This window comes from Echinops telfairi, unplaced genomic scaffold (assembly GCF_000313985.2).
Source record: "Echinops telfairi isolate 266 unplaced genomic scaffold, ASM31398v2 ScPeMD7_1;HRSCAF=3_0, whole genome shotgun sequence".
NCBI lineage: Eukaryota > Metazoa > Chordata > Mammalia > Afrosoricida > Tenrecidae > Echinops > Echinops telfairi.
The window spans coordinates 907,990-923,388 of NW_022103896.1; the positions used below are offsets into that span (position 1 = coordinate 907,990).

The 15,399-nt window shown below is 65.3% G+C and overlaps 2 protein-coding genes across 2 annotated transcripts; one reads left to right on the top strand and one right to left on the bottom strand.

The window, feature by feature from the left end:
* The first annotated feature begins 1,041 nt into the window (after window positions 1–1,041).
* Window positions 1,042–7,716, top strand: FAM83H (family with sequence similarity 83 member H). Its single transcript, XM_004697367.2, has 4 exons — window positions 1,042–3,570; window positions 4,011–4,175; window positions 4,244–4,368; window positions 4,485–7,716. The coding sequence occupies exons 1-4, from the start codon at window positions 2,956–2,958 to the stop codon at window positions 7,321–7,323; spliced, it is 3,744 nt and encodes a 1,247-aa protein (XP_004697424.2). The 5' UTR covers window positions 1,042–2,955; the 3' UTR covers window positions 7,324–7,716.
* Window positions 7,717–10,039: 2,323 nt separating this feature from the next.
* On the bottom strand, window positions 10,040–15,315 carry MAPK15 (mitogen-activated protein kinase 15). Its single transcript, XM_045286256.1, has 14 exons — window positions 14,941–15,315; window positions 13,952–14,050; window positions 13,709–13,738; window positions 13,400–13,490; window positions 12,797–12,927; window positions 12,404–12,567; window positions 12,155–12,294; window positions 11,762–11,819; window positions 11,513–11,650; window positions 11,306–11,411; window positions 11,010–11,196; window positions 10,794–10,900; window positions 10,557–10,685; window positions 10,040–10,465 (listed from the first exon to the last, which is right to left on the bottom strand). Exons 1-14 carry the CDS (start codon window positions 15,007–15,009, stop codon window positions 10,298–10,300), a joined length of 1,617 nt encoding a protein of 538 aa, XP_045142191.1. The 5' UTR covers window positions 15,010–15,315; the 3' UTR covers window positions 10,040–10,297.
* Between the last annotated feature and the right edge of the window lie 84 nt (window positions 15,316–15,399).

Sequence of the window (15,399 nt, forward strand, 5' to 3'; positions counted from 1 at the left end):
GCTGGGCGGCGGTGGGCTCCTGCTGCCCCTCTGCCGAGACCCCGCGCACCTGGCCAGGTAGGGACCCCACCCGCAGCCGGACGGGACGTCGCCCGAGGGGGAAACTGAAGCTGGCCGACAGGGCGGGTAGGTAGGTGGGCGGGCGGCCCTGAGCTCCCCTTTGCCCCTCCGACGCCCCTGCACCCCCACCGCCGTCGTCCCTGGCCACCCTCCTGCCTCGCACCCCTGGCCGCCCTGTCGCCCGTGTCCGGGCGGTGACCCGGAGCCGGCGGGAGTCGAGCGCGGCCGCGTGCGTGGGGTGAGCCGTGAGCCCGAGTGGGGGGCATCAGTCGCATGTGCGGCGTGATCTGGCGACTTTGCCCGGCCCCACCCTCGCCCCCCCAGCACCTAGGAGAAGGGGACGGGGATCAGGAGGCTGGCAAGGCCCAAGCGGCCTAGCTGGAGTCTGGGGTGGGGATGCCGAGCACTGCCCCACCTTCCCTGGGAACACCTGCCCTGGCCACGGAAGGGCTGTGGAACGGAGGCACAAGGGAGGCCCACCCCCATGGCCCACGGCCCACACCCATGGTCAGCCGCTAACTTCCTGGGGTCTGCTAGCCTGTTCACCCCTCTGCTTCCAACTTCCGGTTGGAAGTCCCATCGTGTCGAACCCACCTCCCTGCCTGACACTCCGCCCCTCACCCCCACAGCCTTTCACCATGCCCTGCCCTACTTGGCACAGTGCTGCCCCTTTGAGCATTTGGCCAACTCCCAGTCCCCCTTCCAGCCACTCGAAGGCCTACTTCCTGGGGGGTGGACAGTGACGGTCCCCGTGGTCTGTCAGACTTCAGGTCAGAAGTCAATGGCAGAGGTGCAGGTTCCTGCTGAGTCACTGGACTAGGTGGGATCAGGCCCCTCCCTCTGTGCCATCTGTCCTGCAGTAGGCAAATGTGTGGGCTGGGCATGGGAGCAGGGAAGTGGGTGGGGTGGGGGGGCAGAGAGGAACAAGAAATCTCATGTCTGGGGATGAAGTTTGGAAACGCCTCCCTCACTGAAGGTCAAGTGTTGTGGGGGAGGCCTCTCACCCACAATGATACCCAAGTCCTGGGGGACCCTTCAACTTGAAGCTTGGCTCTGCCCAGGGATATCAAATGGGGCAGTACCCTCCCCGAGGGTGAAGTGTGCCCCTCACATAGTCAGCTGGCAGTGCCCTCTGCCATGTCTTCTACCTAAGAATGGGCAGTCAGACTCCAGTGTTTCCAGCAGCCCATCCCCAAAGTCCCATGCTGAGGCTCCAGTACAGACACTGCAGGCCTGTCTCCCACTTGGCCAGCCCTAGTGACGTGACCACTCACCCGTATGGTCAGCTTCAGACTGGTCCCTGATGACACACTCTCCCTAGGAACAGGCAGTGGGGCCCACATGCGGTTGGATAGCACATTGGGAGCAGGTAGCACCCCTACCCTCAGCAAGGCATGGTCCCATGTTGGCAGGCAACTGTATCCTGGCCCAGTGCTGCCTAGTTGGCCAATGCCCACCCTGCCTGATCAGAGAGCCCTGTTGTTGGGGGCAGGGACAGCCAGCAAGGCCACCCCCCAGACAGGGCCAACTCTAGGCCTCAGTGCAGGCAGGATGCACTCAAGTGCCATGATGGGGTGCAGTGGACATGGGGCAGGAGGCAGATAGGTATCCAGGTGGGCCCATGGCTAGCAGGCAGGGCGTGATGCATGCAAAAGGTAAGGGAGGTGGCCCCAAGGACATGGGGGGTGGTCTTCACTGCCATGTGGAGGGGCCTGATGGGGATAGTCTGCAGCCTAGGTCTAGGAAGGTGATGACAGCCCAAGATGGGCTGCAACTTAAGGGGGCATGAGATGGAGGCCTGTGTGCCCAGGAGCTACAGACCCACAGTACCCAAGGTGGGCCCTTCTAAGAGCAGACATGGATGTGTGGCCCTGGAGGCAGGGGGCCAGGTTCAGGGGCCTCCCTGCACCCTACCCTGGGGGCCCACATGGGGGATCCTGGTCTGTGATGGCCCCAGTGCAGCAGCAAGAGCCCTGCCTCCCTATTCATGTGGCCGTCCCCCTCTGTCTCTCAGGAGACCCCACTCAGATGGTCACACACACATTCCCATGTGACCTCATGGTAACGGATGATATCTTCAAAGACCCTCTTTCCAGCAAGGTTGCTGTCACAGGGGCAGGACCTGAACACATCTTAGGGGTATTCGCTCCAATCTGGGCTGGCTGCCCCCACCATCCTGAGAATAGCAGCCATCTCAGCCTGTGTGCCCGGGGCATGCCTGTGCTCGGTATGGCCAATGGCCAATTCTGGGAGCTGGGTTCTGCAGGGGGGTTGTCAGGCCTGAGGGGGTGTAGCCAGTGACACCATGGGGGCAGGGCCATGAGAAGGCATTCCTGCCCTTTAACACCTGGAGGGGAAAGTGGGTATGATGCCAGCTGCCTGGGTTATATTCGTCCTCACACCAACGGTCACACAGCGTTTCGTGTTTGGAGAGTGTTTTAACGGAGGTATAAGTTCATAGAGCAACTCCTTCCCCACATACAGGACCACTGAAGTCGAAAGTGGTCAAGAATGGAGAGTGGGATGGATGGGCTCCTGGGACACCATGGTTTGCTCAGACCCACCCGGCAGTGCCACAGAAGGAAGGCCTGGCTGTCCACTCCCTAGAGTCCAACTCATGGGGCTCCCGCAGGACCGGGCAGAGCTGCCCCACAGGGTCTCCAAAGCTGCCAGTCTTCCCAGAAGCACACAGCTGTGGCCCTAGGATCAGCCAGTCTGTTTCACACACCTCTGTGCCTCCAGGCTCCTTCCGGGAAGGCTGCTCTGTCCACTTTCGGGATGCCTGTGAGTCAGAAGCAGCTCCTTGGTAACAGGCCTTTTGTGGGGAGGAGCCAAGGCCCTACCTGAGCTGGGAGTGAAGTCAGCCCTAGGCCCCTGGGCTGAAACAGGGACTCCATGCTGTGCCCAGGTGTCTCCTCCCCAGCGGGACCCACACAGGCCTGGGGTGTCAGCCCTGTAGGCCAGGCTGGGCTGTACTCCAAGGTCCCCTCCTTAGTGTGTGTCTCTGCTCTGGGTGATGTACCTCCCTACCCCCTCCCACAGGTCCCCTGCAGAAACATGGCCCGCCGATCCCAGAGCTCCTCTCAGGGGGACAACCCGCTGGCCCCTGGGTACCTACCCCCTCACTACAAGGAGTACTACCGGCTGGCCGTGGATGCCCTGGCTGAGGGCGGGACAGAGGCCTATAGCCACTTCCTGGCGACAGAGGGGGCTCCTGCCTTCCTGTGCCCTGAGGAGCTGGAGCATGTCAGTCGCCACCTGAGGCCCCCGCAGCATGCTGCCCGGGAGCCCCCCGAAGGCAGCCCACCCGACATGGACATGGACATGGACGGCTCCTCAGGCACCTACTGGCCTGTGAACTCAGACCAGGCCGTGCCTGAGCTGGATCTGGGCTGGCCCCTGACCTTTGGCTTCCAGGGCACTGAGGTCACCACCCTCGTGCAGCCCCCACCCCCAGACAGCCCCAGCATCAAGGATGAGGCTCGCAGGATGATCCGCTCTGCCCAGCAGGTGGGCAGCCCTGATGTGGCCAGCTGCAAGAGGGCCTGGCGAAGCACCAGAGGATGGCCAGCTTGGGGGGGAGGGGGGCTTTGGGTTCAAGCCCAGGGGGCTCAGCCACAGCCACAGCCCATGGCTGCAGCAGGGAGTCTGGGGGCTGGGGTCCCCTTAGCCAGGTTCATTGTTAGGGTTAAGAGCGCATTCAACTGGAGGATGGGGTGCCACTGCCTCTGCTCAGTCTGCCACATGGCCAGAGGACCACAGGGGTCTCCCCCTAGCCAGACTCCCTCCCAACCTGGGGGCACCCCCTAGGAGGCAGGGCCTATCCTGTCAGCAGCCCCTTAGCCCTGAGACCTCAGACGGTGTTTACTGGTGCTCCAGAGGCACCAGGGTGGGAAGGTGGGGCTGGGGGTCGCAGGGGCGCCTGGCCTTCATCTTGGGCGCCCTCACAGGTGGTGGCTGTGGTCATGGATATGTTCACCGATGTGGACCTGCTGAGTGAGGTGCTGGAAGCGGCAGCGCGCCGCGTCCCCGTGTACATCCTGCTGGACGAGATGAACGCACAGCATTTCCTGGACATGGCGGACAAGTGCCGCGTCAACCTGCACCACGTCGATGTGAGTGACCACGGGGTGGGCGAAGAGTCCCCTCGGCAGAGACTGACCCATGCTGCTCCCTCCCTCAGTTCCTGCGCGTGCGCACCGTGGCCGGCCCCACCTACTACTGCCGCACCGGCAAGTCCTTCAAGGGCCACGTGAAGGAGAAGTTCCTATTGGTGGACTGCGCTGTGGTGATGAGCGGGAACTACAGGTGCGCGCCCCAGCCCGGGTCCTCAGCCCCACCCACCCGCCTCTGAACCCCACCCCCAACAATACTGAAGCTCCACCCCAAGCCCCGCCCCCTCCCTGACTACCCGCCTCCCCCAGCTTCATGTGGTCCTTCGAGAAGATCCACCGCAGCCTTGCGCACGTGTTCCAGGGAGAGCTGGTGTCCAGCTTCGACGAGGAGTTCCGCATCCTTTTTGCCCAGTCGGAGCCGCTGGTGCCCTCGGCCGGGGCGCTGGCCCGCATGGACGCCTATGCTCTGGCTCCATACACGGGCGCGGGGCCGCTCGTGGGGGCCCCGGGGCCCGGGGCGATGACCCCGTTCTCTTTCCCCAAACGTGCACACCTGCTGTTCCAGCCGCCGCGGGATGAAGGCCTGGGCTTCCCCTCTTTCCTCGACCCAGACCGGCACTTCCTGTCGGCCTTCCGCCGCGAGGAGCCGCCGCGGGGGCCCGGGGGCGTCCTGGAGCCACACGCGGGCATGGGGATGCGGCCGCTGCCGCGGCGGCTGGACGGCGAGGCCGGGCTTGGCGGGGAGCTGGCGGGGCCGCGCGGCTTCATGCAGGCACGGCACCTGGAGATGAACGCCTACAAGCGTCACAGCTACGCGGCGGCGGCCGATGGCGCGGGCGCCGTGGAGAACTTCGCGGCGGCGCGGCAGGTGTCGCGCCAGACCCTCCTAAGCCACGGCGACGACTTCCGCTTCCAGACCAGCCACTTCCACCGCGACCAGCTCTACCAGCAGCACTACCAGTGGGACCCGCAGCTCGCGCCCGCGCGCCCCCAGGGCCTCTTCGAGAAGCTGCGCGGCGGCCGCCAGGGCTTCCCCGAGCCCGACGACTTCGCGCTGGGCGGCGGGCCGCGCTACCCTGAGCTGGGGCCTGAAGGCCACCTGCGCCTGGACTATGTGCCATCTAGCGCCTCGCGCGAGGTGCGCTACGGCTCGGACCCCGCCTTCGAGGCGGGACCGCGCGGCCTGGAACCCCCAGGGCCCCTCCGCCCCAACCTGGGCCAGCGCTTCCCGTGCCAGGCTATGGCCAGGTTCGGCCCGGAGGCGGCGCCCGAGGAGGAGCCAGACCGTCGGGGCGGTCCCGAGGGCCGGGCCGGCCTGCGAAACTGGCGCCTAGCCTCATACCTGAGCGGCTCCCACGGCGAGGATGCAGGCGACGAGGGCCTGCCTGCGCCCATGGAGGCCGAGAGCTATGACGATGACGTGATGGGCCGCGGGGCCGCGGGAGACCTGCTCCCTTCGGCCTACCGCGGCCCCATGGCCTTCCCAGCCCAGGGTCTGGGGCCAAGCTCCGGTGGCGGGGACAGCTCCGAGCGCGAGAGTCCGGAGGAGTCCGGCCTCGTCAAGCAGGACTCGTTCCGCTCGCGCCTGAACCCGCTGATTCAGCGCAGCTCGCGGCTGCGCTCCTCTCTGATCTTCAGCGCGACGCAGGCAGAAAGCGCGGGCGGGGGGTGCGCAGCCACCGCCGCCACCACGGAACGGGTGCAGCTGCTGCACAAGCAGCAGACGGTCAGCGAGACGCTGGGCCCGGGCGGCGAGGCTGTGCGCTCCACCGCCTCTGCCAAGGTGGCCGAGCTCCTGGAGAAGTACAAGGGCCCCGCCCGGGATCCGGGCGGCGGCGCCGTCACCATGGCCAGCCACAGCAAGGCGGTGGTGTCCCAGGCGTGGAAGGAGGAGGTAGCAGCGCCAGGAGGCGCGGGGGGCGAACGCCGCAGCCTAGAGAGCTGCCTGCTTGACCTGCGCGACTCTTTCGCGCAGCGGCTGCACCAGGAGGCCGAGCGGCAGCCCGGGGCTGCCACGCTCACCGCTGCGCAGCTGCTCAACACGCTGGGCCGGAGCGACGCCGACCGATTGCCCTCCCGCTTCGTCTCAGCCCAGGGCCGGGCAGGCTCGCCTCAGGGGCGGGACAGCCCCCCGCCAGACGGGCCCAGAGCCCACCACGTGCCCCATGGAGAGCCGAAAGGGAACCCAACCGCGCCTTACCCGGAGCGCAGGGGGAGTCCCACGCCTGGATTCCCACCTCGCAAGGGCAGTCCCACACCAGGACCCACAGAGCGGAAAGGGAGCCCCACTTCTGCCTACCCAGAGCGCAGGGGCAGCCCCGTGCCCCCCATGCCCGAGCGTAGGGGCAGCCCCGTGCCCCCGGTGCCCGAACGCAGGGGCAGCCCTGTGCCGCCGGTGCCCGAGCGTAGGAGCAGCCTCACCCTTGCCTTGGCCGGGGAGTCTCCGAAAGCAGGGCCCTTGGAAGAGTCAGCGGGAGGTCCTATGGAGGTCCTGCGCAAGGGGTCCCTGCGCCTTCGGCAGCTGCTGAGCCCCAAGGGTGAGCGGCGGCCCGATGAAGAAGGCAGCTTTGCAGCGCCTCAGGAGAACGGGCAGCCCGAGAGCCCCCGGCGACCATCGCTGGGCCGAGGCGACAGCACCGAGGCCGCCGAGGAGCGGATCCCCCGGGGGATCCGCGTGGCCTCCGCCACGGCCAACGCCTTGTACAGCAGCAACCTGCGGGACGACACCAAGGTCATTTTGGAGCAGATCAGCGCGCACGGCCAGAAGCTCCGCGGGGCGCCGGCGCCCGGCCCCAGCCTGGCCCACAGCAGTCCCGAGCTGGGCCGCCCTCCAGCCACTGGCGGCCTGGCCCCTGACATGTCCGATAAGGATAAGTGTTCGGCCATCTTCCGCTCCGACAGCCTTGGGACGCAAAGCCGCCTGAGCCGCACGTTGCCTGCTAGCGCAGAGGAGCGCGACCGGCTGTTGCGGCGCATGGAGAGCATGCGCAAAGAGAAGCGCGTGTACAGCCGCTTCGAGGTCTTCTGCAAAAAGGAGGAGGCTGGCGGGCCAAGCGCCGGAGAGGGCCCCGCCGAGGAGGACACGAGGGACAGCAAGGTGGGCAAGTTCATGCCCAAGTTCCTGGGCACTTTCAAGGGCAAGAAGTGAGGCCCCAGCCCACACCAGGCAAACCACTGCCACCCACCACTCAGGCTACCTGCTGGGTTGAGACCTGGGCCTAAGTGCAAGCAGTCGGGGTGGGCTGGTGGCTCGCTCCTCCTGGACACACACCCCCACCCTGCATCCTCAATCTCTCTGGGTTTCTGGTCCCAGGCCTGTTGGGGCTTCTGTTCCAATCCTCACTCTCAGGTCTTGTGTGATCTCCAGCTTCTCTCCCCATGGGCTCCTGACTGCACTGTCCCCTGACCACTCTCTCTCTCCCTCCCTTCCTCTCTGTCTCTTTCCAGACCTGCCTTTCTTCCTCCCCTGCTGGGACTCCGCCTCTGGGGGCCTCTGGAAGGGAGGGCTGGCTGCAGACCCAAAGGATGTCCTTGGGGGCCATCGCCAGGAGGGCGCGCCACAGAGATCCCCGAGGGACCGCCCCGAGGAGGGGCCTGCTCCTCCAACTAGGCACAGCGAGGATGTGGCCCTCGGTTGGGGGCAGCAGACTTGGCCACACAATAAAATCCAGTCTGGACATAGGACACAACCCAGCCTTGTGAACTATCCTGTACCACGCACCAGCACTTACTTGCCTGGGGACACCCCACCAGCCAGCCTGGCCCCCAAAGGCTGAGGTCCTGGGCCAGGGAAGGCTGTGGACAACATGCCCCCCTATCCCCCAGCCTTGGCAGACCCAGTTCCACCCATAGTGTTGGTTTCCTTTGATTCAGTCACTGACATGCAGGGACTGTCCAGGCAGGCTGGCCCCTCCTCTTGAATCTTGTTTTACTTCACTTGAAGCAAGACATCTTGGTACCAGACACAAAAATGTCCCAGGGTGGGGGGTGTCCCAGTGTCCCTGTCTGCCTCTGATTGACCCTCACTCCTGGTGACCTCACAGGCTCAGAGTTCAGCGTGCCACTCCCTCCCCACCAGGGTTTTCAGAGGCTGTTTTTCGATAGCTCACCAAGCTTTTGGTTAGCGCCCATGCATAGCCACCCTCTGCACCACCAGGGTTTCCTAGCATGGGTGCTAGGCCCCACCCACCGCCATGGAGCCAACACTGACTCACAGCGACCTGGAAGGACTGCCCCTGAGCGTCCCGAGTAGTTCCACCTTGGTGGGAGTACACAGCCCCACTGTCTCCCTGGGAGGCCTGTGGGTTCTCAGTGCCGGCCCAGCCCGTATCCCGAGGGGTGCCGTGCGACTGTGCAGCGGATGTCCACGTCGGCATCCACTCTGAGGGGGTGGCTCACTTCTGCTCTTTGGATTGGTCGCTTTCGTGAAAGGGGCTTGGAGCACCAGGCAGCGGCCGCACTGTCAGCTTCCAGAGCTGCTGGCTAGGGGGGCGGTGAAAGCAGGGACGGGGGTGGGGTGGGGGGGGGGTTCACCAGGGTCCAGGGAGCTGGAGCAGTTCTAGCCTGCTGCCCATGTCAGCACTTGAACCTCCAAGCCTGGCCTTGGGGAAGGTGTGGCCAGGGCCACTAGGGGAGGGCAGAGGGGCAGGTGGCTTCCCCCTGCATCTCCTGGGGACACCCCAAGGGGACTTTACACTGGGGAGAGCAGTAGCGCACAGCCCATTCTGAGGACACACGGAGTACACACTCCATCTCAGTGGTATCTCACAATGTGCGTGCCCGTCACTGCGGGCGCCCCAGGGTCCCGGTGGACACCCATCTCCGGCCCCTCTGCTGGCATCTTCTGACCCCTCAGGCCCCCCTGCTCTTCTTTCCCTTCCTCACCATCTACTGGCCCCAGCCCAGGTCCCCCAGTGCCAAAGCCCCTCGGACCATCTGTGCACAGAGCTTCCCTCACCTGTGGCCTTCCACAGATGTTCTGGCCCCTCTGGCTTGTCCCCACCCCACTGTACCTCAGGCTCCCTGAGCGCCACAGACTGCCTGCCCACCACAGCCCCTCAGCAACCACCCAGCCCACTCACCTCCCTGGTCAGGCATGGCCCATTTGGCACCCCCACCTCTCTCCCAGGTTTCTGGGCGTTCCCTGTCTGCCCTTCCCCCATACAGTCCTGCCCCAGGGACCACCAGCTCCCTTCACTACACCTCGCCCCTCCCACCCCGGCAGCAGTCAGCCCCCTGCAGCCCAGGACACACTTGGTGCGTGGGGCACTCCCTCAGGCAGGGCACCCGGGACATGAAGCGCAGGAATCTGGCTCCGGCTAAGTGTGGGTGGGGTGTGAGCCCCCAACCCCAGCAATCTCCTTGCCCCTTTCCCCCAGGCCACACAAGGCCCTTAGAGGAGGGACCCTGGCTTCCTACAAGACGTCCTCCCACCACCAGCCACAGCAGGCCACCTTAGTGCTCCCACAGGCCCTGGCCTGAGACACTGCTGTTGGGGTGCACATGGCGGGGCAGAAGCTGGGGTTCTGACAGGGACCGTGCTCCTGGGCACACACTAGAAGGGGGCTTCCCCACCCTTACTCTTCCTTTCCTCTGGCTCAGGGTCAGGTCACATACACACCTGTCCCTGCCCCCCTGAGGACCCATGGGGTTTTGTGCTTAGTGAAGGGAGCTAGCAGGGCTACCCCAAGATGGACAGAAAGCTGCTCCAAGCCTGCTTTGCAGGCCCCCTCAGTGATTGGAGCCAGATGGGCAGGGAAGGGTGTTAGAAGAAGGAGGCTGTGTCCCAGGGGGCGGGGAGGCCTGTGTGGAGACCACCGAGAAGGGCAGGGGCCACGGAAGGGCAGGGAGACAAGCAGGGAGGACAGGGAGACTTTATTACCAAAGGTCACTCGGAAGGGACGGGGAAGGGTCTAGGAGACTCAGGCCCACCAAGGGGCGGGGTTTAAGGGAGGGGCAAGAGCTCCAGGGACAAGGAGTGGAGGGGTGGGAAGAGGAGGGACAGACAGGGGAAGGGCCAAGGAGTGTGGAATTGGGGGACAGGTAGAGGAATGCTGGGGTCTCCTGGAAAGGAAGGGCCAGGCTGGAATTGGGCAGGGGCATGGGGAGGGAGGAGGGGCAGCTCACATGTGGGGCCCCGGACGCAGAGGCAGAAGACCCAGCGCAGAGTGGCAGACAGTTCCATAGGCCTGGGAGTAGCCCCCAAGCATGGCCTTTGCAGCCCCCTGGGACCCCAGCGAGGCAGAGACAGAGAGCATTCTACGGCCAGGTCTGGGCTCATATGGGGCCTCCTGCGGAATCAGGCCACAGACCTGGACATGAGTTGGAGGTCCAAGAAGGGAGGGCCCCCAGGAGGGGAGGGACAGGCCATGTGGGGCTCACCTGTGGGGCTCCGGTTGACCTGGTCCCACGGCGGGGGGGTCGTTCCCTCCGGATCAGGGCTTGGTGGGCCGCCTGAGCTGCGGCCTGCAAAGTCAGAGAGGATTCCGGCCCTCTGGTCTGCGGCTTCACCTGGGGCAGGGTGAGGCTTTGTCAGTGGTGGACTGGAATGTGGTGGGGGCCCTCAGGAAGGGTAGAGGAGGGGGTGGGAGAGGCCCTCCCAACCCCCACCCGACTCACCCACAAGGCTGCACCACAGGGCTCTGACGCCCCCAGGGGCCGGTGCCCGATCTGGAGGCCTCCTGGGGGAGGAAGCTGGAGGAGGGTCTCTGCTCCAATGGGGGCTGCTGTGGAGCCCGCAGATCAGCCCAGGGTTAGGGGTCTGCCGCCCATGTTGGCAGACCCACAGAAGGGACATAGGTCTCACTCTGAGGGGAGGTATCCAAAGTCACACACCGAGTGTGGGGTCCTGGGCCGGGCTGTCCAGTGGCCTGCCTCTGGGGCAGGGGGCACAGGTCGTCTGGCAGGAGAGCTGTGGGGCAGCTCCCAGGTGGACTGCAGAAACCCGGGACCCTGCCCCTGGCGTCGCGCACTGCAGCCTCTCCGGTTTCTGGTCCTGCGGATCTCTCCACTCCTGAATCAGCTGCGGGACAGAAGGGTGCTCAGAGGTGCTGGGTGGAGGAGGGGCGGGGACGGGAGGGACGCTCGGAGGTGATAGGCGGGGAGGGACGGGGCGTGGGGGCGGAGTGCACCTGGTACAGGCGACTGCGGTACTCTGCAGCCGAGAGCCGCTCGCCTTCATGCACCGGGAGCTGCACGTCCGCTCCCAGGGTCCACTCGAGGGCCGGGCAGTGGAACCTGTGGAGTGAACGCGGTGGGCGTGGGAGAACAGCGGCCCGGCCTTCCTTTTCCCGCTCTTGGGAAGCCCTGGCCGGAGCCCTGCGGCCCGCACGCCGCACCTCTGCACGTAGGGATGCTGCAGGGCCTGTGCTGCGCTCAACCGCTGGTGGGGAGCAAACACCAAGAGTCGCTTAAGCAGGTCCAGCGCCTCCGGGGGGATGTCCGGTGGCAGAAGAGCGTCCAGCGTCTTCCGTGGCCTGTGGGCAGCTAAGACTGTTACCTCCTCCGCAGACTTCCAGCCTCCTGGGCCCAGCCAGGTCGCTGATGAGACCGGAAGTACTTCTGCACGCCCCTCACTGCCCACTCACCGTGCCCCCAGACGGTGCAGAACCACAGCGCTGTAGCTGGAGCCAAGAGCCGCTAAGTCTGGGGTGCAGGCGCCCAGGTGGTGTGAAGCAAGCAGAGGAAGGGAGTGTCCACCTCCCAGAGGCCACACGTGCCCTTGTCCAGAGCCCTCTCACTGTAGGTGATGACCTTGTAGCCACCACTCAGGACAGCAGAGGGACAGCCCTGTCCTGCACAGAGTGTCCCCCACCCCAAGGATGACCCCAGCTCCCCTTGACTCCTACCCAGCAGCCCCCCTCCAGGCCCAAGCCCCCTAGACTTCTGGACCCTACCCTGTCTCTCTGTGCAGCCCCAGCCAGATCTGTGTCCCCACAGCTCGGGCAGCCAGTGGCACCAGGACCCTGGAGCCCGCTCACCACACTCCGAGGGCACAGGCACACTTTGCAGGATGAGCTCCAGCTGGTGGAGAGTGGACGAGCCAGGGAACAGCGGCCGGCCCCCCAGCATTTCCGCCAGGATGCAGCCCAGACTCCACATGTCCAGGCCAGGGCTGTACCTGGGAGAGGGGTGGTGACAAGGGGACATGGCCTGGGGGACTCCCAGGCAGAGGAGGCCACACCCTGGGGGCTCTGCTATGGGGGTGGGGGGGCATTTCTCACTATTACCTGGAGGATGACAGCAGCACCTCCGGGGCCCGGTACCAGCGTGTGGCCACGTATGTTGTCAGGGCCTGGGCCTCGGGCCCCTCCGGGAGCTGGCTGAGCGAGCGGGCCAGGCCAAAGTCACAGAGCTTCACCAGGCAGTTGGCGTTCAAGAGAACATTGGATGGCTGGGGGAGAGGTGGGATGGGAGCTGGGGGTGGGACCGCAGGCCAGCAAGTGGTGGCTATGTTGAGGGAGATGCGGGACAGGGCTGGCCGTGCTGGGGTAGACAAGGGGCAGGGATGGCTGTGCTGGGAGAGACATGTGACAGGGCTGGCCGTGCTGGGGGAGACAAGGGGCAGGGATGGCTGTGCTGGGGGAGACAAGGGGCAGGGATGGCTGTGCTGGGGGCTGCACCTTTTGGTCCCGGTGGACTACGTTGCCCGAGTGGATGAACCTGGTGGCCCTGAGGAGCTGGTAGAAGATGTAGCGCTGGTGGGTGTCCTGCAGCAGTTTGCCCTTGCGGATAACCGCATTCAGATCTGTGTCTGCAGGAAGGGCAGGTGAGTCTGGGGAGGTGTCGAGGAGAGGGGCTGGGAGGGGTGCAGATGAGTCTGGGGCACGGGGAGGCACTATGAGTCCAAGTGTGGCCCCTGGCCAGCCCACTCAACCCTGCAGCCCTGCTCATGACTCTGTAGAAACAGAAAAGACTCAGGGACTGACCCCCCCACCCTGGTCGCATGCTGCCCGTGGCTCCTAGAAGCCAGTGGGAGGTGAAGTGTCCCAGGGCAGTCGGAGGAGCCCAGTCCAGAGCAGACTATCTGGCAGCCCCTGGTTCCCAAACGGAGACACTGGGTACAGGGACACTGCTCCCCCACACACACCCAGGCCAGGGAACCCTGGTGGTGAAGGGTCACAGGAGGAGCGTGCTGCCCATGAGTCCTGTTATGGGCACCTGGGGAGCCCTGGGCAGGACAGAGGTACACCAGGGGCTGATCTTCACATGGCATGGTCACTCACCCATAGCCTCGAAGACCAGGTAGATATCCCTGTCGTTCTCTGCCTGGATCACATCCAGGAGACGGATGATGTTGGGATGGTCCCTAAATTCCTGGGAGGAGAAGCATGGAAGGAGCTGCTGGAGGGGTACACCCTGAGTACCAAGGGGATCCCCCCCACCCATCAAGAGCTTACCCTGGGCCCTGATCCCCTCCCTTATTGGAAGAACCTACCCCTGGAAAGAGACACGCATACCTGGAGGAGGGTACACACCAGTCACGGAGCCCCCCTCCCCCAACCCAGGGAGCCTGCCTTTGGGGAGGGACGTACCTGGAGGAGCAGGATCTCCCGGAAGGTCCTCTGGAACAGGACAGAAACAAGCTGCAACGGAACTGGCGGAAGCAGGGTCCAGAAGGCCCCGCCCAAGGCCCCCAGACACTGGGGGGGGGAGCCCCTGAGGTGCACAGGGGTCATGGAGTGGGGAAGGCAGGGGAAAGTCCTGGGAGGAGCTGTGATGGGCCTCACACCTGGGCTTCCAGAGAGAAGGGGCCATGCCTCGCCCACTCTCCCCACCTGGGCATCCGTGTCATCTCTAAAGGCATCAAAGATCTTCTTGATGGCCACCACCTCCCCACTTGTCCTGTCCACTGCCTTCCACACCATGCCGTAGGCCTGGGGATAGAGTCGGTCTGGTGGGCAGAAGCTGGCCTCCTGCCTGCTCCCAGGGCCCTTCCGGACTCTGGGCCCCAGGAGGGGCGCTGTGCAGAGCTGTAGTGAGCGGCTAGGACCCCACTCTACAATGCAGGGTGCCCTGTCTGCTGCCAAGGGCTTGGCAGCTTCATCAGGTGGGTGATGAGGTCAACGGAGGGTTTAAGAAAGATGTGGGGGATGCAAGGAGGGGGGTGTCTGCAGGGCCCCTGGAAGAAAACTGCGGGAACTTCAAGGGGGTCAGAGGGAGACTCTAGGGAGCTTCAGAGAGCACAAGGAGAGAGACTCTTGGAGACTACAAGGACCTTGGATGGGAGACCATGGGGGTTTGGGGGAGACCCTGGGGGTGGGCAGGGGCCCAGGGACGAGATGAGGTCGCAGACAGGAAGGTCTGGGAGGGAGGTTTAAGCTGCAGCAGATCCTGAAGGCTCTCTGCAGTTTGCCTAGAAGCCGGCCCCTGCCGGCTATCACCCCCACCACATCCCCTACCAATCGCTCCTAAACACGGGAGCTGGGAGGCTCTAAAGTCCGGGAGTCCACTGTCACTCAGGAGCTAAGGCAGGGGGCCCTTCATGCCCTGGGGGTGGCTGGGCTCTGCCACCTTGCCTGAGCACTTGCACCTGCTGTCCGCACATTTGGAGTGCCCTACCCCTCCCGTGCCCCACGGCCACAGCCCGCCTCCCCAGGTGTCCAGTGGGCATGGGACGAGGACACGGTGGGGGCGGGCAGGGGGGCAGGATCGATTTATCCCGGGTCCTCTGAGCTCCCCGACTGCCATCTGCCTCCCGGAGCCAGAGGGGCGGGAAGACGCTGGGCGTGCGCCCCAAGCTGGACTCCCGAGCCCCGGCGCTCACCCCCTTTCCGAGCCGACGCTTGAGCTGGTATCTCTGCGCGACGTGCGCATCCACCTCCGCCGCGCACATGCCGCTGCCCACTCAGACCCTGCTCGGCGGCAGCTGTTTTCCAGTTGCCTTGGGAACCGATGCCGCGCCTGCGCTCCCAGGGAGGGACGGGCCGGGCCAAGCTCCGCCCAGGCGGGCCAGGGTCCAGGCGTGTCCCCGAGGCAGCCCTGGAATCCCGTGGGGCCGCGGCGGGCGAGGTCCGGAGCCAGCGTTGTCCTAACACCTCCAATTTCCCCCCAGCCTGCCGGACCCACGGAGCAGGTGCCCGCAGCTCCCACCGGCGGTCCCGGGAGCCGTGGGCAGCCCCCTGCGGCTCCGCCGGACCCCGGGCTCTGCGCGCGCCCTTGGAGCCGAGGCCCTAGATCTCCGCGCACGCAGGCTGCATGTTCTGGCGCCCTCGCAGCGCAGGTC

Bases quoted from the DNA above. Each gene is read 5' to 3' on its own strand.
- FAM83H (XM_004697367.2), top strand. From the start codon at position 2,956: ATGCTGTGCCCAGGTGTCTCCTCCCCAGCGGGACCCACACAGGCCTGG. The intron at 3,571-4,010 runs GTGGGCAGCCCT...GCGCCCTCACAG, and splicing joins TGATCCGCTCTGCCCAGCAG to GTGGTGGCTGTGGTCATGGA. The intron at 4,369-4,484 runs GTGCGCGCCCCA...CGCCTCCCCCAG, and splicing joins GTGATGAGCGGGAACTACAG to CTTCATGTGGTCCTTCGAGA.
- MAPK15 (XM_045286256.1), bottom strand. From the start codon at position 15,009: ATGTGCGCGGCGGAGGTGGATGCGCACGTCGCGCAGAGATACCAGCTC. The intron at 12,928-13,399 runs GTGAGTGACCAT...CCCTTCCTGCAG, and splicing joins CCTGGTCTTCGAGGCTATGG to ACACAGATCTGAATGCGGTT. The intron at 12,568-12,796 runs GTGCAGCCCCCA...CCTCTCCCCCAG, and splicing joins TAGTCCACCGGGACCAAAAG to CCATCCAATGTTCTCTTGAA.